Source organism: Gavia stellata, chromosome 15 (assembly GCF_030936135.1).
Source record: "Gavia stellata isolate bGavSte3 chromosome 15, bGavSte3.hap2, whole genome shotgun sequence".
Lineage (NCBI taxonomy): Eukaryota > Metazoa > Chordata > Aves > Gaviiformes > Gaviidae > Gavia > Gavia stellata.
In genome coordinates this window covers 23,716,394-23,743,279 of record NC_082608.1, presented here as the reverse complement: position 1 = coordinate 23,743,279, position 26,886 = coordinate 23,716,394, and the positions used below count along the sequence as shown (strand labels likewise).

The window sequence follows — 26,886 nt, the reverse complement described above, 5'->3', positions numbered from 1 at the left end:
CAGTCTCAACCTTAGCATGAATTCTTCTCAGTCACATACGTGGACTGTGAGAACTCCCAGGGCAACAACTACTCTTGGTTTTGAAAGCTAGAAGACAGAATTATTTCAGCTGAAAAATAAATGGATTCACATAGTCCCAGAAATGGATCCCCATATGCAAACCCAGGAGTTTTTATTTTCAACTAGCTGGTTTATTCCCTTTTCCCATTATACATTAAGTGAGCACAAACATTTCCCCAACATTGCCACCAAGGCTGGATGCCCAGGCACAGGAATGGAGCAAATGAAAAAAAAAACTGGGCTTGAAAACTCAACCATTCCAAAAAAAAGAATCTTTCCAGAAACCATCATCCTTGTGTCTCCTGGTCATCCTTGTGTCTCCTGGTCATCCTTGTGTCTCCTGGTCATCCTTGTGTCTCTTCTGGCATTGCATATCCTGGGTGGCAGCACAACAAATAATGTTCTCTTTATTCAGCTTCCATTTATACCTCCTCTTCCTTTGTAGTGCAATTGCTCCATGTGGTTTCATTAGTATGTAGCTGTGGTCTGTGAGGGTTTTGAGCTCTGCTATCTGGTCCCGCTCCTTTGGCATTCTGTTTGCTCCAACCTACACATACTTTCTCTTTCACATAAACTATGGACTTAATTTGGAAAACAGGCTTGCATTACTTCAGCCTGCATTGTGGTTGAACCTCCAGGGGCCTTGGAGAGTGATCCTGTGCTGCTCAGAAAGGTCTCATGAGTGCAGTCAGTGTTCCTCTGTTACTTGTCCTTGCATAGTGCATCCATGCACGCACTCTTACACATATATGCATGCATCTCTGTCCTCTTTTGCTCTAGTAAATGGTTCTCCACTCTGCAGCCTTCAGAGAGTAGGTGCAGAGAGCAGCTTTTCTGCCTTCAGAATTTTTTACTCAGAGGAGTTCTGGGCAAACAAAAGATCCAGCGACATATTTTTTTGCTCTTTTTCAGAGTGAACGAGCCGATAGCCCAGCAAATCCATCGCATCCTTGCACACGTTTTGTACTTTTTCTATTTTCTGGAAGGGAAGAGTCCTTCTCCAGGCCTCGGATACTTTCAGTGCATCTCTGGACCCAATATCAAAGGCCTGTTCCCCTTGCCCCTTCCCATGGGTGATGTTGTGCACCCACTGCTGAAGTTCTGATGTGAAATTGAGTTCTGCAAACCTGTACATCTGAGCAGCCCTTGCTAGCGGGTCTCTGACGATGTCTTCATAGCGAACCAGCAGGTAGCGGTCTTTCAGGAAGCTGGGAATGGCCTGCCTGCCTGCCTTGTAAATCTCAACGTGGCTTTTGCAGATTACCTGCATTGTGTTGTAGGGCCCCATTTCTCCCTTTGTCCTCTGGGACCCCACAACAATGTTACTGTCGCGTTTCAGGCTTGCCATTGCATTCTCTCGGGACTTGAACACAGCTCGAGGATCACGTACCAAGTGAATGATTTTGAGGTTCAGGGACGGATCAGTGAGAAGCGGGTAGAGAACTTTCAGGTCAAAGAACCGAACCTCCTTGATGGCAACATGGCTGTAGGTTTTACAAGCTTCCTCCACCTTGCTGAATGGATACTTGCCACAGATTGTTTTGCAATTGCCTGCAGTGATTATGTCACTGCGACTGAATGAGTCACAGGCAGGGGGGGAGCACAAGGCTCTGCTTGTTTCCCACTGAAATAAATCAGACTTTTTCTTCTGGCTAGACATGTAAGCATCAAATACAGACATGTCACAGAGAAAGACCGACCTGACTAGGTCCCGCACTGCCATGTGTAAGACTTTGGCACTGTTCTGGTACATCGTAACCCACACGTGCCATGCGGGTTCCATCAGGTAGAAGACGCTGGGGTGCTGGCTGAAGATTTGTCCAGTGAAGGAAGATCCAGACCGCCAGGAGGAGAGAATGAGAATGTGGACTGGAGAAGGTTTTTCTTCCGTGGGGGCATCGTTGCTGCAGGGTAGGAAGTGGAAGTGGACCAGAATGAAGGACAGAACTGCCAGAATCAGAAGCATCTTCATCCTTCTAGATTTCATCATGGTTGCAAGGGACCTGCAGAGACAGAGGAAGTTCAGCATCACAGGACCATGAAGAAGGCAGGATGTGGTGCATCAAGCTCCTGCCAATCCTTCTGCAGGCTCAGGATTTTGGAAAGCTGCCACACTACCAATGATACTGTGACAACCACAGCACAAAGTGTCTTTGGAAAGGACATAAATACTGCAGGGCTGAAGATTTTCTGTAACAAAACCACTGTTTGTCAGTAAGCCATTCTAATGGAGTCTTAGAAGATCACTGGAAAGCTTGTCTACACTTTTATCAAAGTTTTAGAGTTAGTTCAATGTATTGAAGTAAGTCTGTAGACCCAAATGTGTACTTAGTGTACACAATCCCTGCAGACATGATCCCAGCAATTTTTATGTAGGAAAGATATAACAAACAGTTTTTGTGGAGAATTCAACAGTTCCACATTGTTACTTTTAAGCTCCTGCTCTGACCATGTTTACAATTATTTTTATGCCAGATTGCTGTAAAAATACAATGTAGGTTTCCATTTCTTTTACTTATATTCTTTTTGGAATTTCAGGAAACATTTATTGTCATCACAGGCAAAAACTCATATACCAAAGGAAGTAATTTCTCACTGTAATAGATCCAAGCCCAACAGTATCTCCTCCACAATCAGAGCATCATAGGCAATTTTGCTAGAAAGGCCCATGAGGGTTTATCTCATCCATCTTTGTGCAGGCAGGCTCACCTACAACTAGCCCCTTTCTTAGCCTAACTCCTTTTTAAAGATTGTTTCCTGCTACTCCTCCCTCCAACCCCAGTCATCCTGTAGGTCTTTTATGAAGAGAGGTACAAGACAACTTGTTAGTCCAACTCAAAGGTCTGGCCAAAGCCAGCTCCTTGTTTCTCACACTAAACCTCTATTCTGCCTGTTGAAGATGACTTCATTATTGGAAAATGTCCATTGTGCTGCCTGGGGACAATTCACACCCTGAGGACCAGCTGGCACAGGAATCTGCAGAATTACAGTGTCAGGGATGGGATCTGAGGCAGAAAGGATTCACATAATTTTAAAAAAGTACATTAGAGCATGCTCTGCCAAGTGCTCCTCTCTTGTGCGCTCTTCTGCCCTCCCCAGCCATGCCTGACTGTGCCCTGAACACAGGTGGGTGCATGCGGCACTGGCCGCCCCTGGGGACAGGCTCCTCAGATAGCACAGATGTCCACACAGTATGGTGGGCTCCCCTGCCACCACGTGCCAGGCTGGCAGTTCAGCTGTGCTGCAGTGGAGACAGGCCTCTCTGGCCAGGGCAACTGCCTTAAATTTCCCAAGGTGACCTAAAATTAAAAAACCTTACTGGTTCTCAGTCATGGTCAGTCCTTCCAGGTGCTTCCACAGCCAGACCGGATAGAGAGAGCAGGGCCTTCAGGGCTGTAGGGCAAGCTGGAAGCCCTCCTGGACAGAGCAGCACTGGAGCCCAGGTCCTTCCAGCTTTGTATGCTGCTTTTGTGCAGCCCACGATTGCACTGAATTCAGGCAGCCATGCCCACGCAGAGTAGCTGCCTCCCTACTAAAGCAGCAGAGGTATAAAGTGTGTCCCAAGGGGCCACAATGCAGACGCTGCTTCCCCGCCGTGTGCTTACCATGTTATCTTCTGGGTCCATAGTAATGCGTGGATGCTCCCACTCAAAATTTCCCTAACCTCCTCCTTATGCCCTGCCTCAATTTCCCTCTGCAGCTAACCTTTCAGACTGATTTGCATGGAGGTGCCTCCTCCCATGGTTTCAGTTCCTGTAGTACTGGTGTTTAGATTTCCAGGTACAGTCACTTCTGCTAACCAACTAGGAACAGTACTCATCTTTCCCTCCAGCATGTATACATAATTTGGCTTGTTTATCTAATCTACCTGCTGTGCATTCGCTTTGAGCTTAGGGTTTATAAGGCAGCAACAGTAATTTCTCAGAGCCAGGACAACAGCCAGCCCAATGGGTAAGCCTGGTTGTTCATAGATTCATAGAATAGTTTGGGTTGGAAGGGACCTTTAAAGGTCATCTAGTCCAACCCCCAATTGCCCAATGTTGCCAATAAGTGCTACCACAATATGAATTTTATTTTAGTAATGTTTTGCAAGGATGGGGCTGTGCATTTAGTGAGGGACCACATGCTTCTGGTCTCCTGGACAAGGAGCCCACTGATTTTTTTTTGGTTATAGAAATGGGCTGTAGTGTTCAGGTCTGACAAGAAGCTGATTTAGGTCGACATTTGGACCAAGCCTAGGAAGAGCTGCAAAGACTGTTGTAAAAATGAGTCATATATCAGCTTCCTCCTTGCAAATGAATACAGCACTGTTTACCAGAAGTCCTGGCTTCCAAATGAACTTTGACGATATCCCTTCCATCTGGCACCATTAATACCGTTATTTTAACTCCCAACAGAGTTCCTGGACTATAGCCAGAAGCTCTCAATTGAGAAAAACTCTGTTGAGCAGACTTGAACGCTGGTATTAAGATACCCAGGCAGATTTAAAACCACAGAAATCATTATTTCTCTGGAAAAGTGTGCGTGAACAGTCTGAGTATGAGTAAAAGAGAATGGATTCAGGTTTTTTGGGAAGCAAGGGTGTGCTTTTATCTTGAATCAAACTAGGGTGGGGCAGCTGGATGTTTTAGACACTTCAGAGAGTATGCAGACCATCCCTGTGACTGCTCTTGGTGTTTGCCTGAGTAAATGGCCTCATGTGAGGCCGTAGCCTCAACAGCTTCTTCACTCTTATACAAGAAATAGTGATGGTTGTTGCCCTGACCAGTCTGTCCCACCAGGAGGGGAAGAAGGACTGAAATGAGTTGTGTGTGCCTGGTGAAGTGGAATAGAGGAGCAGCTGTGGTGGTGCATTCCTTCCCCCCCCAGCCTCTTCCCTGAGCCGCTCTCAGGAATTCTGGCTAGGCCTTGGCCTTTGCGCAATGAGTTGGGTGGTTAAGCATCCCTTGACTGTACCAGGAACTCTGGCATGGCTGAGGTGGGGAGCGGCGCTGACTGTACCAAGCACTCCTGTTACCCGGCTCAAGGTGAGTAATGAGAGTGAGAATAATCAGTCATCCCCTGACAACCTTGGAACATCCCTTACCTGGACCGCAGCCCAAGCGGAACGGTACCAGTGTTACTGGAATTCCAGTAACTTTCCGGTAACTTGCTGATGGCTAAAGCCAATCATCTTATGAACCTATAAACAGCAATCCCCAGGGAGACCCTTTGAGCTCTCCTGGACCGCAGCGGGCTGCCACCAGCATCTCCATCTGAGTGGGATGCCTCTGAGAGTCTCTCAAACTCTCCAGTTTGTGAAATTTGGAGGACTGCCGCCAAAAGCTGGTGACGGGACCTGGGCTGAAACCCTTTCCTCCTCGAGGCTCAACCCTCGCCCATTGAGAAATGCTGAGACATTTGAAGTTAATATTTCACAGAACTCGAGGGCAATTTTTAAGCTATATAAAATATATAAGGTATACATATATATATCTCTTTGTGTGTGTGTGTGAATCTATTTATGTAGTCAACAGCAAGTATAATACTGTCATTCCAAATCTGTAATCAAGCCACTATTGTGACTGTAGTAAATTCTATCAACGCACTTTGCAAATGTTAAACTAATATTAAGTGCTGATAAGATTTTATGATTTACCTTAAACTGTGAATGAACATTAGATTGCTACTAAAATACATATAATCCTTTAGATATAAACTGTTGACCAAGTCTGAGACTAGGATTAGACCTAGCTGCATCTAGACTCCTCTCTGAGAAGTTTAGAAAGCAAGAGGGTCTATTCTGAACATTGTGACTCAATGAGAGGATTTCTTTGTCCCTTGTACTCTTCCTTTCCTTTAGACATAAACTGTTGACCAACTCTGAGACTAAGTCTGGATTCAGCCGTACCTAAACCTCCCTCTGAGAAGTTTAGAAAGCAAGGGGGTCTATTCTGAACATCGTGACTCAACGGGAGGGTTTTCCCTACTCTTTATATTTCTTCCACTGGACATAAACGGTTGCCCAAGTCTGGGACTAGGAGTGGACCCAGCTGGTCTTCTCCGAACCTCGTGACTCAACGGGAGGATTTCTTTGTCCCTGGTACCCTTCCTTTCCTTTAGACGTGAACCTTTAACCAAGTCTGAGACTAACTCTGGATTCAGCCGCACCTAAAATCCTGTCTGAGAAGTTTAGAAAGCAAGGGGGAGCATTCTGAACCTTGTGACTCAACAGGAGGGTCCTCTTTACCCTTTTCTTTCTCTGGTCTCTCTGTATAAACCATTCTGATTCGATCCTAATTTGATTTTCCTTTGTATGTTTTAGTAATAGAGTGAACCTTGCCATCGAATTCTGTTAAGTCATATTTTTTATAAACTTCTATTAAAATCACTTTTGCCAATATCCTTGACAGTGATTCTTTAAGCGGCCTAAACTCATTCGCGACAGCAGTGAAGAGTGGTAGCAATTCTAGGAGACATTTCCTAATACAAAAGAAATACTAATTACATAACCTTAATTTTCACCACTGTATCTCTCAATCATAGCAGCTGGGATGTTTGTAAACTAAGGTCTTAAGCTTAACCACCTTTTCCCTACAGCAAACATCAAGAGTCACAAGTGATTCAGTTCATTTCATACTGCAAAAGTGAAATATGAAGCCCTTGCAGAGCAGCAGAGTAAAGATCAGCCCAGAATGATTGAGACAATCTCAGCTGCAGAACAAAAAAAGGCACACTGTCTGCTGGCAGAGAGATAAGCCAGGATTTGGCTGAGAGCAGAAAGAAGAGGAAGAATCTCAAGGCACCAAGGATGAAGAACCGAAACTACTGAAAAATACAACAATCCAGTGTCACCATGTTAATCTCCCACAGCACATGTACGAGAACACAAAGAACTGGGATCTACCTGCCTTAGCAGCTAGAGTCTCCAAACAAATGAACAGAGTTCTAAGCTTTTCCAGAAACACACAGGAGCCTTGGAAAAGCGTGATCCTGGCAAAGAAGGAGCATTACAGAAAGCAGCAAGGAGCCCCAGGGAGACATACCCACCAAACACACTCTGAGCATGGACGGCACGTCCCCGGAGTACAGAGTTGTTGAACCTGTGCATGTCCGAGGCAGGGTGACAGTACAGCCCAAAATGCCTTGCACTATGCAGACTGTGGCTGAGTGCTCTGCAAGTCTGGGGGAGCCCTCCAGACTGTACAGATCCTTCACTGCTGCAGTAGCTGTGGTGTAGCAAAGAGGATCTGGTGCCAGGGAAGCCCCAGACACTGGTCTTTGATGGCACTGATGGCTGCTCGTAGTTTTATCAAATCCTTCTTCAATTTGGCCTGATCAGCTTCCACAGAATTAGAACTAGCATCTGCCCATTCAGAGGAGAAGAGATGGCATGACTGTCACTAGTGGGAAATGCTGAGAAGGGGCACTGAGAAGACAGTCTGGAGAAGCAGGAACTACCAACAGCTTCTGTCTGCAGGAGGAATGATGCAGCAACTTACTGGCATCCATATGTTCACAGTGTTTTACAAAAATTATCTCCCAGTTCAGGCTGCTGAGCATGAGCACTGAATACAGTTCTGGGCACCAGAGCATCCACACCAGATACCAAGAAATGGTTGAAAATCTCACCTTAAGTCCTCTCGAAGCACCACCAGACCTGGTTCAAGCAAAGTTGCCCTCACACACGTACACTGCTGTGGTACACACTCCTCCAGGCAGCCACACAAACAGCTGTTCATTCACGTACTGGCAGCCTGCCTTCATGCTGGGCTCTCATATACACATCTACTCAGCTCTTACCTATACCTGCTCCCTCCTCTCTCCTTCATTGTGTATGTCTCAGCTCTAAGACTGACTACTCTACAGTGCCCGCCTACTTCGACCAACCTTAAACTAGAAAACTCCACCCTGCAATAAGCAGCAAAGCATGGGAATGGCACGTTTTATCACGGGCACAAATGAGCAAACACTGCTAGTAAGGGAGAAGGGCCAGGAAATGAATGAAGGAGACTGAGAGGTGCTTTTATGTTAAGTCCCATTGCAAACCCCAAAAGAGACTGCTCTCTGTAAAAGTAGGAACAGGGATGTCTGTGGACTGTCACAGCAAAGGACAAACAGGAACCCTTGGTGGCAAGGAGGAACAGCTTGCCTACCAGGAGTGCAGAGAGAGGGCATATTTGCCTACCATTGCTCCGGCTGCTTGCCATCTTGTCAGCAGATGCAATTCACAAACTCTTTTTGACTCATTTCCATTTGTGCCTTGCTTGAGTTGAGCATATGGGGACTGGGAGAGAAAATCGTGTGAAAGGAGAAGCTGTGAAAGGAGCAGCTGGACTTGGCCTGTTAATGATTCACAAGGGTGCTGGAGCTGCAGTAGGGCTGTGCCAGGTAAGGTAGTGAAGCAGGGCAGTACTGGGCTCAAGAGAAATGCATGGTATTCTGCGACCACGCAGAGACAATCTCTTTGGGTCATTCCTATTCCAGGTCTCATTGTTTCTGTCACACCATCTGAGGAGGTGTAGACCTTCTCTTGATGGTGTCCCCTGTCCCCAAGGATCTCACTGAGCTGTTCTGAGGGCAAGTGGAATATAGGAGACAGCAGAAGCAAAAAATCTGGGCAAGGCAGTCCTTCCAGCAGGAGTGACAACCTGAATGGGGCAGGTCATGTTCCCTTTCACTTGCAGCACTGCAAACACAGGTGGTCAAGCCCTGGTAACCCTGGTCTGGGAAACAAGGTGGGAAGCTGGCAGCGGTCCAGGTAGGGCCCTGCAGAGAGAACCGTGCAGTGTTCTGTGCAACCTGGATTTCAGCTGTGTTCCTATGCCCGGCACTGACACCATTTGTAGGAAGGATTTACTTGCATGTCATTAAGTGTTACAAAGCTGGTTTGTAAAGGTCACACCACTTGAGTGGCTCTTCCTGAAGCCTTGTTCCTTCTTGACCAACAGTTTCATGAACAGAGATGTATCAAAACTCCTGTTCCACCTGTATGTAGTTTGCCCAAGACATGCTAGTCCTTTGGCACTGATATTCAGGCTTCATGATAGCATTGAACACTGCTGTACAGTCCTCTAGTCACAGGGCCGCGCAGATTTTTTCCATTGCACAGATCCCAGGTTCTAACTACTCGGCTGAGCTTTCCAGAAGGCAGCCTCTGTGACATGAGTGGTTGTACAGAGGAGTAGATGAGGCTTGAGAGGGCACACTGTTTTGGCACAGTGCATTTCCTGAGACCTGCACATTATGGAAAGTGAAGGAGGAATCCTCTGGCTTCTGAACAATGGACATAAATCTCCCTGTATGTCTGACTCATAAGCTTTATGAAGGAGAGCAGAAGCATGTGGCAGTCAGCCTGTGCTTAATGGCAGTCAGCCCCATGTCACCTGGCCTTGTACACCTTGCTTCCACCTCACACGATGGCTGATCACATTTCTGCTTTCTACCCTCCTTCCATGATTAAAGGTGTTTTCTAGGGGCTCAGAGGCTAGTGAGCCCTGTGAACTGCCCATGCAGCCAGACTTTCCATTTCTTATACCCTGAAGAAGCAAGCAATGTGTGCTGTGCTCCCCAGCACACATACACAGAACACACCTGACCCATTGCAGCAGCAATGGAAGTAGGCTGAGGAGTAATGGACTAGAGGTAACTCCTCAGTGCTGACACTGGAGAAGACTCCCTCCCTGAGGCCATGATTTTGATAGTCTGATGAGAGAAACAGACGTTCCTAGAGCAGTGGAACCAGCTCAGCTGAAAGGTTTGACCAACCCCATGCCCTGTCTTCTGCCATCATCAAGAGCAGATGCCCGGGGAAGAGAACAAGAAGCGTGTTTCCTCCCTAGGTGCTCTCCTGGCCTGCAGCAGGCTCTGGAGTACATGATTCACCTCTCTGAATGTAGCTGTCCAAAATAAGCTAGTGAGTGATGCCCTAGAAGTTCCTGTTTCTTTCTGTTGTCTGCGACAAGAGTGGGGGGTGACATTTGTGAGCAGACATCTGCACTGAAGCTGTCTAAAATCAGTTGAGATCAAGCTTGTCTTTGCATTTCACAGCACCTAGATCTTTTTCTATTCACTTCTCCAATCATGTTTTGAACTCACAGATACTTTTGGCATCAACAGTATTCCCTGGCAATGAGAATATGTTCAGCTGCATGTTGTGAGAACTACTTCCCTCTGTTTTGAACCCAACGTATAAAAACTATTTGGCAATGCCACCATTTTTTTTTTTATCAAGAGAGGCTATGAGTAATTTCTCCCTGTTCACAGTCTTTAAGCTATACAGGATTTTAGCATCCACTCTTATACGCATAGCATCTTTTAGCATCCACTCTTATGTGGAACACAACTTGTCTTATACCAGGTTGGTATCTAACGCAGCTCACGGGAATCATGCTGCGGAAGTCTCTGTCTCTTTCCACTGAATGTAAAAGGAGCTCGCATGACTAAGTCAGAGGAGGAATACTAACCCTGGAGCCATCTGTCACATGCAAGATAGATCACAGCCCTGTGCAACATAGAAGGGGACTCAGACTGATGAAAGGCCTCCATACATTCTGCATCCTTCTTCCCTCTTCAATAGGTCAACTCGCCTGTCTCATGAGCCCTGCCCTTGGGAGCACCCTCCTTTGGGGAAAGCAATGTTTATTCACTGATAGGATTCCAGGCACAGATGAGAGGGGCATTGTATTCTCAAATTTGAAGGTAAGTTTGCTATCTTGCAATATCCTGTCTGGCTCAGATCACAACTTTGTCCTTAGAAAAACATTTAGACTCTCAAACACAAGGACTGACAGTCTGCCACATTTTCTTGCCTTCCTGGCAGAAAGGCAGATTTAGGAGACTACAAGTCTCTGTCTCTCATGTGTTTGTTAATATTTATTTAGAGGGATCAATTAGTTCCTGGTGTTACAATACACTTGAAAGAGGTGTGTGATGGAATGGCTCACATTTCCTGCATCCCAAAGGTATGATGTTGGGGAGCTGCGGTAAGAGTCAATGCGGTGTCTATACCCTGGTGAATGCTTGCCACAGAAAGGCATCTCCCTTTCAAAGCAGAGGGAGGTTAGGTGTTTTCTAGCTGGAACCACTAAAGTTGTAGAGGAAAGAGGGAATTCTATGGCTCTGCACGATTGAGTGTGACAGAAAGCTACAGTGTGGCTACTCACACAAGGGCCGTGCATGATCTGCTGTACTGATCGCTGGATTTTGAGTACTGCTGCATTTTTGTGTTTTGAAATGCACGGGGAAAACCCTGCTCCTTGCAGAAAGGAAACTTGACAGTAATCCTCAAAAAAAAAAAGTCGTCTGTATGTCAATTGCTCATCACTTTCATAGGGATGAAGGCAACAGAACAGAACTCTGGCTTTTGGAAAGAGCTTTTTTGGCAGGAATGCTGTACACGGTCACTCTGATTGCTTTAGAAATCATCATTCATCGAGGATGGAAAGGAAACGCAGCAGTCAGGCGAGAACCAGAATGCGTAGGAACAGAGGTGCAATGTCTAAGCTAAATTGCAGTCAGATCAAGTTCCTCCTGAGCCAGAGCAGATCTTGCCCCATGTGGCTTCCAGAACAAGGAATGATGAGACAAATGACTGATATGATCTCTTCTATGAGACATCTCTCCAAGGGCAGGCTGGTGTGATCCTGCCCTCATGTTGCTATGGCCTTTCCCTTGTGTTTGAGATAAGTTTTAAAGTTATATTTTGATTTAGAAGCAGTTTGAGATAAATAGACTTACCTGAATTGGCACAGGAGGACCCAAAGTTGCAGTAGGCAAGAATGAGGATGATGGCTGACTCCCTCCCTTCCCCACCCTGCTTGCAGTATCTCTGTAAATAGCACTTTTACAAAAGAGCTAAGTTGCCCTTACAGGCAAGGAACTTTTCTAGTGTCATTCATCAAATGCTCTGTGAGACACACTGGAGCAGAGAGATTGGTAAAATCAACAGCAAAAAGAAGAGAGAGTGATTAACACATAAAGCCAATAGCTAGAAACTGCAAATTTGCAAAACATGTGTTATAGATAAACTGGGTAACTGAATTTCCATGTGAAAACCTTTACATGTATGGAAACAAAACCTGAGGTTATGCATAGCAATAGGTTAAAAATATTCTTCAGACAAAGAAACTATTTTTTCCACTTTCACTGTGTGAAAGGAGGCAAAAAGAAAAAAAAAGAAACAGTGGCGCCTAGAATATCAAAGCAAATGAAAATGTTTGTTTCCTGAGTGTTCTGGCACAAAATGAAGTGTCAGAAAGATTAAAAATATCATCGTTTTCACAAAAAACAAGCAGCAGAAGTGGTAATTAATGCCTCTGTTAAAGACAGCATTTCTATATCACTCTGGAGATGGTACAGTTTTCCAAATTAAAGAGATCTTTCTGCACGTAGTGTTTAATGTCTTTAGCAATGACACGGGCAATAGGACAGAATGCACCCTCACCAAGTTTGCAGACAATAGAGGGTTGCCTTCTCCTCTCTTAGCAGAGACTGCATCTTGAATACTAGGTCCAGTAAAAGACGGACATTGTTTTAGTGGAGTGAGCCCAGAAGAGGCCACGAAACTGGTCAGGAGTAGGCACACAAGATGCACAAGGAGAGGCTTGAGGGGGTGGGATCTGTTTAGCAGGGAGAAGAGAAGACAAAAGGAAGGCCTGTTTTACACTACCTAACAGGAGGGCACAGAGAGGCTGGAGCCAGACACTTCTCAGAGGTGCACAGGCACAGGATGAGAGAGTCAATACAAGAAGAAAATTTTTCACAATGAGGGGGGTCAAACCCTGGAACAGGAGACCAGACAGGCTGTAGGATCTCCATTCTTGGAGATATTAATACTCAGCTGGACAAGGCCCCTGCTCTAATGAACCCTGTTGTAAATAGGGGGTTGGACCATAAAGCTCCAGAGGTCCCTTTCAAGCAAAATTACTCCACAATTTTGTGATTTCAGATGGCAGTAGCAAGACTTGAGTGAAACGGATCTTGCCTTAGGAGAGACACATGGAAAGAGAAGGACAGCTGAACAAAACACTGCAAAACACATACACAGCCGGTGAAGACAAATGAGCTATAAATGCAGCCATCAGGAACTAGAGAGTGATACCTGGTAGGCATGAGGAAAGTCATAATGAAACATGCTCAACCTCCAGGCGACAGAGCATAGTTTTTAACTGAAGCATTTTGCTCTAGTTCTGTAGAAAGAAAATAGAACCAACGTATGTTGCTATTGAGGATGTAGCAGTCTGGACCAGCAGAAGACATTTAGGTAGATCACAAGCCATTGGCAAGTACCATGAAATCACCATTGCTGAGTGCAGACAACTATTCCTCTTGTTCCAGACTACAGAGTTGAACATGAAGATACATTACAGTCTAGGAAAGTTACAAGCCTTATCCACATGCTAGTATTTGTGCTCCTCACTTCACCTAACCTTTGCTTCTCTCTCCATAATTTAAACTGATCCAGTGTTCACATGATGGGAGGTTATTTTCCATGACTCTCTTCTACAAGATGATGACTGCTTGCCAAACCAATTTTAAAGTAGTGTCACTTCTTACCTGCTCACTAATTTAGTGAACAAATCTCCCCATCACATCAGGAACAATTGATTCTTACTATTATTAGTAATGTTTGTTTTCCAGTCTTTACCTGAAAAGGTGAAAGTCTTGCATAATCACACAGTCCCTCACTGTATTTATTATTCTAATACCATGGAGATCTGTGTATGTAATCACACAGGGCCAATAAGACTCCTCCCATCATGCTTTCTTCTAAGTTCTCTACAAAGAGACTTTCAGACAAAAAATTGTATTTTTTACTCCCACCATTACTTACTTGTCGCATGACTTTTACTTGTGTTTCTACCCTTCGTGAACAATGCATGTCCTTGAATACATATGCTCCATTCATGATTACTAATCTATGGCAGTCTGTAAGTTTCCCCCACTCTACGACCAGTATCAGGAGTCGTAGTTTCTCTATTTCACTGCTGATTCCCTGTGTTAGTAAACAAACATCTTGACCATATCTGCCTGATGTTATTCCATTTCCTGGCTGGTCTCCAATACCACCTACCTTTCCATTACTTGAGTTAATATTACTATTTTCTCCTTACTACCAATGCGTGTACCAACTGATTTTATTTTTTATCTGCCTTTTCATTTTCTTACGGAATGACATAAAAAGGTATTCTACCATGGCTGGACAAGTAAGACAGCTCTGTCCTAGAGCTGTCTGTTCAATAGCAGGAAGCGGGGATCTGTAACCCGGGAAGAACCTTACTGGACCGTGTTCCCATGTCTTACAAAACAAGGCAACACTCATTTATTGGCTTCATTGTACTATAGCACTCTAATATGTCAAGTGGTGGGGGAATGGGAAAATGGGAAAATAGGAGAGAAAGAAAGACGCTTACGTAAATAAGTCTCTAAGAACGAGGTCACATAATACTTGACCAACACATTACAGAAAAGGGAAAAACAGTAAGAAAAAAACCCCATTTATTCAGCTTTTGAATTCATTTCACTGGTCAGCTTCTGCCTTCTTTACGTACATAGGCAGTCTAAAACCAGAACTCAGCACATGCATTGAAGCTTGGAGTAGAACAGCTAGTCTACTAGCTGTGGAGAATTGAGAGGAACACCACCAATAAGCAGCCAAAGCATGCATAGTCCACACAACGCACTAGAGTGCAGAAGACCCTATGCCAGCACCAACCACTTCTGTCAGGCTCCCAGGAAATAAGTCATTCAGACCTATTGACACCACCTGTTTGCTCTAGCAAGGCTTCAGGGAACACTGACCCAAGTCAAATAAGCTAATGGAAGACAATACATGACAAAGCAAAAGGCTGGTATAGGTCTGGGCTCCCAGCACCGTGAGAGAGCCCATGCCAGACAGCCAAAACATGAGGAAGATCCAGGGCTTCTGCCCCTCAGAAGGCTTCCCCAGTGCTGGGATCCCAGGCTGAAGGTCAATATAGAAGATATAACCCCAACCTTGTTCTGACCAGTTGTTAAGCTTAGCTAGCCAGCTTTTAGGTGCCTTCCAGCTACTGGAACCCTGCTGAGGGGCTGTCCTGTCAATAGCAAGACTTTGTCCATGCTGAGCCTACTTTCGCCTCCAGAGCTCCTCTACCCTCTCGCAGTCTGGCTTGCAAAATCCCTCCTGGACACCTCAAGAAGCTATTGCCTCCCAGCCCACTGCTGCCACCTCCTTTTACATCCGCAGTCTCTCCCTGGCCAATTCTTCTCCTTGTGGAAACCCGTCTGTGCCTCCCTTTGCCATGCGCCAAGTTATTTCCTTCCTCCAGCCCTCATGGGTAATGCCACCAGAGCAGGGCAGCTCATCTGGCCTCTGACGAGCCTGCACAGCCTGAGAAAATGAGGTTACATGCCAGTCCTCACATACAAAGAAGCTTTGCATGGCCACATTCCCCTGGCATCCTCCTCCCACTCCCAAGTGGTGCTCGAGCCTCACCTGAGCTCCCCGGCAGGCTGGGCCCTGGTTCACCAGGGCCTCCCCGATCATCCCCAGACTTCATCCCTGCAACCATCCTGGGTCCAGCTCGGGGCAGACGACATCTTCCCACTGCAGGTGTCCAGGGTGGCTACATGCTGGTGGAGAGCAGGGGGGTTCAGACAGGCTCGGATGGCCAAGGGCCACGGCCCCGTGGCAGGAAGACACCCAGGGACTGTTCCAGGCTGCAGCCCCATTAGGGGCAGTGGGGGCTGTTGGGAGAGAGAGAGTGGGTGAGGCCAGGGGCTGGGCTGCATCCAGGTTCCTGAGGCACCTGGGGGAGCTGATGGCCTCACTGCTGGCAGGTGTGATTTGGCCCACTCTACCCACAGTGCCCGTTTGCCCTGCCGGGTTGGGCCCTGCTGTCAGCCCCTTTGGAGACTGAGGACTTGTACGTTTCACCTTCATTTGCCCATGAGCTGCGAAGTTCCTTCCTTTCCCAAGGAAAGCACTAGGTTGCCTCACTGCCTCGGTCCCCATGTCTGGGGTAGGTCAGCCTCCTCCTGAACATGGCCAGTCCGGACAGCGCAGAGAAGAGCAGAAGCACACTGCAAGCCTGCTCCAGAGTATACAGCTGGTGCTCCCCAGCTAAGACAGGGAGGATGGCTATGGATCAGCCATAAAGGCACTGAGCGAGCTCTACCAACGCACCACAGACCTTGTCGGAGCATCTGAGGAAGAGCGGCTCCAGATCTGTGTCTTGGCTTCTTCTTTGGTCTCAGCGCGGAAGAGACTTTCTTTGGCAGAAAGCACCACCAGCTTAGGCTAGTTTGTATGGCTGGCAGGGTGCTTGAGGCTACACCCACACTGTGATGCAAAGCATCTGTGAGTATAATGCCTGAAAAATGATACTAGCACATTTGTGGTTTAATGCTAGTTTGCTATTGCAGCAGGGAAAACCTAGGTGTGGTCAAAAGGCAGTGTTATATTTGCGAAAGATAGCAATAGAGGATGTGGCCTTGAGAAATCTAAATATCTTGAGATTTATGAGCTATGTATATGACTATGTCTCTGGGTCTCTCAGCGTTCCTGGCCAAATGCCGAATATTTGCATGTTAACAGACATCTCTGAGGGAACTCTGAAAGTAGAGAGGTCCATGAAGGGAGAGCTGTCTGAAAGGAGCAGCTTTCTCTAAAACCAGGAACTGTTCATTAGTAATGGGAATTAAAGCCACAAAACCCAAGATACACGGAGAAGAGTTCAAGGAGACAGATGAAACGACAGCTGTAGTAGATGCAAGACAGCATAACAATGCAGCAATGCCATGCTGTAAAGGCCTCTGGGCCTAACAGACCCCTCACACACCACCCTGCTTATTGTCAATGTTTTGTCTTAAGCAGCTCAGGTTATTTGGCTCTATTTGGAGGTCTAATGGCATAAAATCTCTGAAGCCGTCTACTGTTCACCCATAGCCCCAGCTTCTTTTTTCTTTTTGTTCTGGGGTTGCTTTCTTTGAAGGGAAAGGATGTAGCAGGGACACTCAGCTGATGCATCGATGACCTTTTCATACACTGCTATCTTTCTCATATAGATACCTCACAGAATCATTAAGGTTGGAAAAGACCTATAAGATCAAGTCCAACCACTAACCCAACACCACCATGCCAATGGAGTACTGGTACCCAGACTTTGTCCTGGGCAGGGGAAAGGGAAGCAATGAGATGTCTACAGAACCTGGCAGGAGGTCTGGCAGTACGTAATCTAGAGCTAGCTCACTTTTCCCAGCATTGGGGAGTTGACCTGTGGATCCTGATTCTACAGGAGAGCAGAGCTGTAAGTGACGATGCAAGGCACTCTGCAGGTCACCTCTCTCAGTTTCAGAAACAGCTCCCTGAGCCACCCACCAGAACAGGTGGGCCGATGAGCATTACCCCCTCTCGACGGCACAGGCACTCCTCCTGTTTCCACGGAATGAACACACACCAGGCCACCAGTTCCTTATTACTTTATGGAGCTGATGTATTCAGCAATCAGTAACCCTGGCACTGCTGGAACGTCATGAACACCACATACAGTACGAGTGTTTCATGGGGTGCCACCCCGCCTTCCTCACCGCTGCAGCAGGAAATGCCGAGCTGCCCCAGCCTTAAACACTCAGGCACCAGCACCTGGCGCTGGTCTGGGGACAGCCCCTCCCCACGGCAGTAGGCACCAGCACCCACTGCTCTGTCGGGGGCTACGGAGGAAGGGGAAGAGGGGCTGTGAGGGTCAAGGGGCGAGTGCAGACAGGGCTGTTCTGTGGGGCAGGGCCAGGCTGCCACAGCAAGCCTCCGGCATCAGCAGGGCAGAAGTGGCCAGCCCTGGTCTGTACCAGGCTTACAGGGCCCATCCTGCCCTCAGGACCTGGTGGGTGCCTTCAAGGGTCTGAGGCGCTCTCGCCATGCCCCCGCTAGTGACAGGGCAGGCTCTGGCCAGCCAGCTGCAGGGCAGAGGCAGGCCTAGGGCACTGCAGCACCATAGGCCAAGCAAGGGTGACCCACACAGCGGGAGGTCAACAGGAGCACAGTGCAGAGACTGGCATGTCAGAATGTTTATTAATAAAAAAAGTCACAATAACTTACTCCCTTTGTCACACAAAGGGCTCAGTATAAAGAGCTCTGGCCTCCTAAGGTAACACAGATAAGTGAGAGGTGGGTACTTTTCTCTTGTCCTCCGAGACAGCAGCCTTCTCCTGTCCCCAAGGGGAAGTGCAGCCAGCACAGGAGCTACTGGCCACGTGGGGCCGGGGGCATGGCACAGGAGCAGCCATGTGCCCCTGCCTGTAGCTGTTTGCAGGCAGCACAGACCAACACAGGGTGCAAATGCAGAGTACATGGAGACCACAGGCACTGGGTGCCAGAGGGTGCGCAAGCTGCGGTGGAGGAGGAGAGAGAAGTGGCTGCTTCTTCCCAAGGTGCTGAGGGGTCTGTGGAGCATAAAAAGTGAAGCAGCAGGACAGCGGGTGCTTGCAGGCAGGGGGGGTGTGGGGCTGGCTGGAAGCAGCCCTGCCTGGCTGGCTGCTGCCTCACACAAGGTCTAGCCTGGCAGAGGCAGGAGGCCAGCTGTGGCTACTTGTCACACTCCAGATCCTGGGCCCCCTCAGCACCCTGGTAGTGCATCTCACAGAACTCCTGAATGCGACTGCAGGCCTCCAAGATCATCTCCTCAGGCACGGTGATCACCACGCGGAAGAAGTTTGGGTACTCGAAGCACTGAAATGAGAAAGGATGAAGCTGGCAGATTACCTGGGATAGTGCTGTAGTTTCAGAGCCCTGCCTTGGGGCCACGTGCTGTGTCAGCAAGCAAAAATGGTCTGTGTCAGACAGACTGGAGGATAGCAGGGCTGGGCTTTTGCTCCCTTAGACTGTTTTTTCTGTTCCAAGCAAATCTCCCATCTCCATCTGTGTAGACATGATGCTGTGAGGGCAAAGGCCAAAGGACTCTCTATAGACTATGCAGGACCCAGGGAATGGGCTGGAAAGAGCCAGGGAAGGAGAGGGCTGGAGAGTGTCCAAGGCCCCGTCCATATTCAGTGCTGGAAGTGGAGCTGGAAGGAGGTGGGCACAGATGTTCTCAGCCTGTAGTCCATCCCTGTGCCTACAGGGGTGGGGGACTGGAAACAGGGCGAAGAAAGGCATGTACGTGGTAGCGGTCCTGGGCCTCTGAGGGAGCAGCTTCAACAAGGAGGTGTGGGGGTATATAGGGTTCAGGGATACAGCTCTGCCAACCTGAGAAGGAACTGGGAAGATCCTGGCAGCCTGACTGAGGGCTGTTAGTGAGCCGGAGACTACCAGTCCCCATCCCTACAGACTGCACTTGGAGCTCACAGTCAGCACATACACACCATTACAGACCATGGACACTGCACACACAACTCCCAACCTGTCCCCAGAGCTCAGGGCTGCAAACCCTTGATGCTTCTCTCCCCGTGCTTTGGCCCCACAGCTCCCTGGGGTTCTCAGTGTTAGGCTCACCGTGGCTGGCAAGCAGAACACAGACTGCTCCGAGATGAGTCGCTCAGTGAACTCCACATCATTTTCAAACTCGGGGAAATGCTCCATCTCAATCTCAACCTGCAGCAGAAAGATGTAACATGGCAACCAAGGGCACCAAAACTATCTGCAATGTCCCTGCTTACCTACATGGCCCAACAACTTCCCAGTCAAGTGCAGCTGTCTGCCCTCAATTTTTGCTCATGATTTGGGCTGACTGGAATGTAAGACACAAACAGAAACACGTAAATGAACATCGGGGCTTCTTTAAGAAGTATTCATGAATTACCTAAAGCTGGAATTTCAGTTAAGCACAACTTTACTAAAAAAAAAAAATGATGGCAAAGATACAGTAACCAATTAGAAGTGAAAAGGAATAAAAAATATATTGAAAAAGAGCTTAGGAGAGAACTCTAGTCAATATGCATTAATAATTCTGTCATGCAAGAAATCCATATAGTAAGAAAAAGACAAACTAATGTTTTGGGTTTAAAAAAAAAAGGAAGATAGCAAGGTCTAGAATATCAAGAACAAAATAAATCCTTGCAGGATGATATAATTGGTAAAATGACACTGAAATGTTCAAGAAATATTTCTGTTCTGTATGTGGAAAGGAGGCAGCTGTCCCTTTATCACAGAAGGACAGTGATATCCAGGCCATTTGTTTATAACCAAAGATTATTTTAAATGTCGCACAAAAATATTCTTAAACAAACCAGGTGAGAGCTAATTTGCATGCAGAAGTTCTGAAAGAGCCAGTGGAAGAAAAATTTTACCAGATGATTTAATTTGAAATAAATGTTCAGATACTGCAGAAATACAATAGGTGTGAAAGAATCTTAGAACTGCGCCTCTACACAAAGAGCATAAGCAGAATGACCTGTGTAGCTCTGGGTAAGATTTGAAACATGGTCAACTGATAAAGACTTATCTATAGAATATGAGTGAGACTGATATTGCAGTATTCTCCCATTCCGGGTCCACATTTTTAAAAGCTGATAAAAAACTGGAGACACTATGAGACAAAAAAAGATTTAAAATATGTTAAAGCTTAAGACACTTAAATGTCTCAATTGAACTTGTTGAGATGAAAAAGGAAATTTCACCACATCATAAAGAGTTAAAAAAACAGGTATGGAAAAAGAGGCAACAGCATAGACAGAAGACAGACATGCTTGTAGGAAGAAAGCTGCATCATCAACAGGAGGTCTGATAATCTGACGTGTGGGGTAGGGGCTTCCCATTGCCAGCAGGCTTCAAATCCAGGTAAAACAACATTGTCTTGCAAAGCACAAGTCATTGAGTTCTGTGCAGGAGCAAGTGGGTGAAATGTACCAGCCTCTGCTATGTCAGAAGTGAACAGCATATTCTGGCCTTCTAAAGTGACCAAGGGATGCAGCTACTGCACAGGGCAATGTGAGAATGCATGGTAATGGAGACCTGGTGCCAAGCACCAACCTCAAACCATTGACAAGCACTGGCAGGGAGACCTAGCGTGAGTGCTGATGATCTGGAAATGGCATGTCATTCTCCTTGCTTACCATGAGGTACATGGCTCCGGCAGGCCGGACAGGCTGGAGGCCAGGGATAGCTGATAAGGCAGCATAACAAAGGTCAGCATTGGACTGAAAAGCAGAAAGGAGAAATTTCAAAACAGGAGAAATTCCAGGAAGCAGCTCAGCAAATGGAAGCCAAGCTCTGGACCAGGACTGTAAACAGGTTTGCTCACTGCAAATAAAGGGACAACAAATGCAAACAGCATGGGTGATCATGGCCTTGAGTACAGCAGGTGTGACTGAGCTGAGCTCAGCAAGTCAGTGCCAAACATCCCATCCCCTGGGTCACAGCTCCAGCTGAAGGCTGGGCTGCCTGAGACTTATCACAACCAGTATTTCTGCCCCAGTTACCATGTCTCCTGCTGGAATTGGATTTGTTGGGCTCTCCTAGTCACAGACAGAACTGCACCTTGAAGCAGGGTGGGGAGGGATGATGAGCTAGAGATCTGACTCCCTCCAAACAATCCATGAACAAACTGTGCTGACTTGTTACAGGCTGTTTACCTTGAGGATGCTGAGGGTGTTGTGGTAGAACTCAGGGGGTGTTCGGTGCAAGATACGTTCCAGTGCTCCTTGGACAACTGTACAGGGTCCTAGGATCCTTTGACTCAGTCTTAGAAGACCATCCCTGATCTGAAAAAACATTGTGATATTTGCAGCTCAGACTGTGCTTCTCTGAAGGAAAGGGACAGCTCTAAGGCCTACTCTCTGTATTTCTACAGCTGTTCACACCCCTCTCTTCAGTGAGCATACAGAGTAATAGAGAACACTTGCTTGACTATATGCCAGGTATTTACAGACTCTTTGCAGTGTTGTCTCCTGTTCCTCAGTTGCAGATTGTAATGCCAACAGAGACAACCTTTGGAGCTTTCCAATCTGACTCAAACCAGGCTGGAATATAGCTAATACATGTAAAGCCAGAGCTGTTCCAAATACCACTTTGCATTTCCCTTAGGTTTGCGCCCACAGTCCACACTTTCAAAGCCAGGTAGGGACACCCAACACAAGCTCTTCTGCTCACTCAGTTGGTCCTGTCTTCTCCCTCCTCCTCTGCAGAAAGCCCTTTAGGTGGAAAGGTCACTGCAGTAGATGGTTGTTCTTGTAACACAGCTGAAAAAATAGCCAGATAAAGCACTGGCAACACTGCAAGGCGCTTTGTACTTACTTTTAAAAGAAACCATATAAGAGCACATAGAGACCACACATGGACTCCACGTGCTGGATAAGCCATGCAATACCTTCAGTGCACACTGGAGCTGTTTGAGAAGAGAAGGAATTAGAAGCATACAAAAAGGACAAGGCATATATGAAAGCGCAGCAGAGACAAGGAGTGTGTTACAGTGTAGATGTGGGTAGAAAGCCATGTATGGGAGCAGATGGAGTAAGGAAGGGACGTGAAAAGCCTAGAGGTGCAGAAAAGCATGTAAGCAATTGGGTGACACCCGTGTGAGAGTGAAAAAGCAGTACATGCCTGTATCAGTTAAAGCCCTGGTGATTCACACGCTTAAGACACTGCAGGTCTGTTGACACTCAGCAGTTCTCACCTCATTACCAAAGATGTCTCTCCTGTCATGAATTAGGATCCAGCCCATCCGCCAGCCAGGGACTAGCCACCGCTTTGCCAAGCCACCACAGGACAAGATTGGCACGTTGGTGCTGAGAGTTGCAATGGGTTCATACTTGCAGTCAGCAAACACCTGTGACAGGAGACTGTGTTAGGGCTGTCCCTGCCTCTTATTGTGAGCACTGGGGCAGGGGGTGTGGGGTGTGTGTGCATGAGGCACAAGAAGGGAGGCAGGGAAGCGATGGGAAACTGATGGTGAAAGCTCCCAGCTTCAAGGTATGAACATGCTAAGTGCACTCACATGGTAGTGAGCCATTTGGGAAGAAGAAAGGAGCTGGACATAAGCGGTACCCCCAAGACTGCACACCAGAGGGTTGGGAGCTCCAGGCACAGAATAGGGGAGTGGAGCTGTAGCTCACCTCTGGAGACCTAGCTGCCATGGCCAAAGGGCAAGTGCATCAGAAAGGACATGCAGCATGGGGGTGCAAAGGCCTGCAACTGACACTCACCATGTCTCCATAGATCTCGTCAGCAAGGATGGGCACGCACTGTCTTGATGCCACTGCAGGAGAGAGGGCATTCAGCCTGGCCACGCTGCGTCCTCCATGGGAGCAGACTTGCCCTTTGCTGCAGGGCCTGGCAGGGCTCTGAGGGAAGCTCTGTCTCACGGCAGAGGGTCCCTATCTTCCTTCTACAGACTGTTCATTTGGAGAGCCCAGCATTGGAGATCCCCGCCCTGGCTGAGCCTCGTTCCGCTCTCAGCTGAGGCAGCACAGCCCTCCCACTGACAGGCAGGGGCTCAGGAAGCGTAGGGCTCCCTGTGAACACTCTCCCTCTGCAGAGCCAGGGTGGAGAAATGAGCAGTCTAAGCCACACAGAGCATTTGAGGCAGAGCAAGACACATGGTCTGCATGTTCTCGCCCAGGTAAGGCAACACCTTCAGACTGAGCAAGCCCTGCTTCCTAAGCTGGAGTCAATCATGAGGAAAGCAGCAAAGCCCTGGGCCACCGTGCTGCAGTGACTGAGACACGGGCAATGTGGGCAGGCACTAGAGTGCAACCCGCAACCCTGTCACCACCCAGATACACACAGGCAGGCTCACCTGCCAGGATCTTCTGGAGATGGCTTTTGCTGAACACAGAGCCACAGGGGTTCGATGGGTTGTTCACAATGAGGCAAGCTGTCTTCTCATCCACCAGAGACTCCAGGTGCTTCAAATCAATTTCCCAGGCCTTCTCTGGCTAATGAAGTGAAGAGAACTGGAAGTAGCAGCTGAGGAACTAGACTTGCCACACAGGGTGAAGTGTGATAGCGTGCCCAGGGTTGCTCAGGTCATCTTCACCCACTTCCCAGGAAGGGCCAGGGTACTTCTGAGAGGCAGAAATGTCAGGGCTGCCCCTTTCAGGCCTGCTACTACTTACCAAGAGGTTGTAGAGTTTGACCTCAATCCCCATAGACAATGCCAGAGTCTTGTAGAGGGAGAAGCCGGGCCGTGGCACCAGAATGTTCTGGCCTGGGTTGGCCAGCACTGCCAAGGCAAGCTCTATGGCCTGGCTGCAGCCACTCGTTAAGATGACATCCTGCAAAGAGCACAGAGGAGTCAGCAGAAAGCACTGCCACTCTGAAGTGCCCCAGCCACGTGGCAGTGACATAATGCCCAGGCTCTGCCAGGTGAGAGCTTCTCAGCCAAAAAGACAAGTCCAGAGCCTGACTGAAAGCAGGAAACCTCCAACAGCTGGAGAGCTCAGCCTCCTCCTGCGGAGGGTGGAGGAGAAGGGCTCAGGGCAGGGGAGGAGAGCAGCAGGAGGTTGCTGTGGGACAAGGCCATGGGCTAGCCTTCAGTCCCACAGCTGGGCAGGGGAGGGACAGAGCTGGGGCAGGGCCCCATGCCATGTGGCGGAGGCATGGGCAGCAGCACCCTGCCTGCACTACAGTGGGAGTGCCTCAGCTGGGCACCAGTACCTGGGCCTCCAGTGGTGCCTCTGGGCAGTTGTAGTATGCGGCCACTGCTTCCCGGCAGGACTGGTAGCCTGGGGAAAGAGAAGCCAAACATGGAAGGGCAGTTTTTACAGACCGTTCCCTTTTTCTTGCCAGTAGAAGGCTCACAGCTGCCACCCAGCTGGGGGAAGCCCATCTGTTAGCGACATTGTCCCAAGGTGGCAGAGACTGTCCTGCCTCAGGCCAAGCACCGTGCAGCCCCGAAGCTGGGCCAGGCAGGCCAAGAACAGGGACAGACCCTGGGCAGGGAGGCAGGCTCTGGCCCCAGCATGTCCTGGACACGGAACTGACAGGAGCAGGGCGGAGGGTAGCCAGGGAGCTGCTCTGACCCAGCAGGAGGCAAAGTACTATTACATGGCCTTCACTGTTGAGTGACCGCACAGGGGCAGCCCTCCCTGTCACCACATGGAGCCTCCTGTGAGGCAGGCATGGTCTATGCTCTGCGCATGCTTTTTGCACTAACTGCAAACAAGGCTTATGTTGTCCATGAAGTCAAGGAGCCCAAGGGGAGTCCCGGTCAAGGCAGACCAGAAAGTAACTTGGTTGCAACCCACGGCAGGGAGACACAGTCCTGAGCCCTTCTGGGTGCCTGAAACCCTGCCTGCTCTAATGGCTGGGGGAGCAAACACAGCTTCTGCAGGAGGCTCTGGGCCTCAAACAGATCTTGCAGGGAAGGGCACTCAGGTGTATCTGGGGGATACACGTGCTTGTGTGCCCATGGGACTATTGGCGAGGGCAGCTGCAGGGTACTACTGGAAAGATGTCCGTGGGCTCCATATACCTGCTGTGGGGTGGGAGCTGGCACGTCTTCATCCTACTCTCATGGGAAGAACTTTGTCAACTTACCAACAGATGGAGCATAACCGTTGTAACGTCCCGAGTCCAAAACCTCCTTCATAGCCCGTGTGACCTCATCATTTGTGGGAAGGTTTCCAAAGACAGTCGGGTCTCCTTTTCGAAGATTGAAAAATAGTAAAGTTCTCACTGATCTGTGATAGGCATAGAGGTATGTGGTTGTCTGGCCTATCCCTGGGTGTTTGCACAAGCTTTGTGCTTCAGAGCCCTGCAGTCTGCTAGCCACACAGATGACCCCACTGCCCAGAGGCTTCAGCCACAGCACTATGCTCACCTAAGGACAAGGAGATCATGGCTTTCTTTGGGTTGGGCTCCACCTTCATGCTGTCTACGATGGCTCGGACAGGATTGAAAGTCTTCTTTGACATTTCAGAAGCCCTGACAGCCCATCTTGGCTTCCGGCCCTTCACCTTCCCCAGCGATATACTGTTCCCATTGGTCTTGAGATGCACATCCAGCATAGGGGCACGATCTCCATGGCCATTCACTTGGATCAGGTACGAGTCCATCCTGAGAGCTGTCAGTGTGAAGTATATTGCCTGGGCTTAGTTAACACATGCCAAACAAGGGATCTGCTCATCTGGGGACACAGCCCACAACTCTCCGAAAGTAAAACTTCTGAAAGCTATAGACCCTACCGATTGCCTGTGGACAACTCAGCAGCAGCAAGTAGGGCTGTATTCGGGGCCAGGATGGAGTGAAACCCCACACATAAGCGAGAGCACAATGCAGTGGGAAAGGTAAAGGCACCTCTGTGTGCTAGCTGCACCACTGCCTAGCATGGACTTGCTGTGCTGAGGAGGAGCAGGTCCCTCTAAAGCCAGCATCCAAGACTTAGCAGCATGTTGTAGTCACTGCTTGACTGCAGATTCAATGTTCCACTGACAGAAGGGCCAGGTCACCCCGCTCCACCCCCCCAGCTATCAACTTGCACACCTCAAGCTGCAGCCACAAGGATCAGCCCGCTATGTGTGTTCACATCCAGAGCGTCCCTCCAGTCTGCAGACAGAAATGCAGCACTAAATCAAGTATCAGATGCCAAAAAGGTAGTTCTGGTCTCCAGTGTTATCAGGATGCACTGGGCAGTGTCAGGTTATAGGTTACAGACACTTGCCTCTGTCAGCAGAGCAACAGCCCAGCACAAAGACCCTAGATCAAGAGGCAGTACTTAGAAAATGGAGCAAGACTGGTACGGCCAAGAGGGAAATCAGGGAGGTGGCACTGCCCCAAGCAAAGGGCCTGTAGTCCTGCCCGAGGCTGGGTAACAAGCAAGGCACAGCAGAGGAACGGCTGCCTTCTAGGCCCCAAAACACACACAAAAGTGACTTACACACCCCAGCATATGTACCCAGAGCACAAGCCAGATCCAGCCAGCAAAAGCCTTA

General features: G+C 48.3%; 2 protein-coding genes across 2 annotated transcripts; both read right to left on the bottom strand.

Moving 5' to 3' along the window:
• Positions 1 to 910: 910 nt before the first annotated feature.
• On the bottom strand, positions 911 to 2,089 carry CHST4 (carbohydrate sulfotransferase 4). The gene has a single exon (XM_009819861.2). It carries the CDS (start codon positions 2,087 to 2,089, stop codon positions 911 to 913), a length of 1,179 nt encoding a protein of 392 aa, XP_009818163.2.
• Positions 2,090 to 18,078: 15,989 nt separating this feature from the next.
• On the bottom strand, positions 18,079 to 26,010 carry TAT (tyrosine aminotransferase). Its single transcript, XM_009819862.2, has 11 exons — positions 25,776 to 26,010; positions 25,493 to 25,597; positions 24,611 to 24,678; positions 24,070 to 24,228; positions 23,751 to 23,889; positions 23,158 to 23,210; positions 22,629 to 22,781; positions 21,589 to 21,717; positions 21,070 to 21,153; positions 19,511 to 19,609; positions 18,079 to 18,748 (listed from the first exon to the last, which is right to left on the bottom strand). Exons 1-11 carry the CDS (start codon positions 26,008 to 26,010, stop codon positions 18,605 to 18,607), a joined length of 1,368 nt encoding a protein of 455 aa, XP_009818164.2. The 3' UTR covers positions 18,079 to 18,604.
• Between the last annotated feature and the right edge of the window lie 876 nt (positions 26,011 to 26,886).

Coding starts and splice junctions, on each gene's coding strand:
- TAT (XM_009819862.2), bottom strand. CDS start 26,010: ATGGACTCGTACCTGATCCAAGTGAATGGCCATGGAGATCGTGCCCCT. Junction 24,229..24,610: donor AGGCACCACTGGAGGCCCAG/GTACTGGTGCCC, acceptor TGCTCTTTGCAG/GATGTCATCTTAACGAGTGG. Junction 19,610..21,069: donor CCGGAGCCATGTACCTCATG/GTAAGCAAGGAG, acceptor TTTCTGCTGCAG/GTTGAGATTGAGATGGAGCA.
- CHST4 (XM_009819861.2), bottom strand. CDS start 2,089: ATGCTGAACTTCCTCTGTCTCTGCAGGTCCCTTGCAACCATGATGAAA.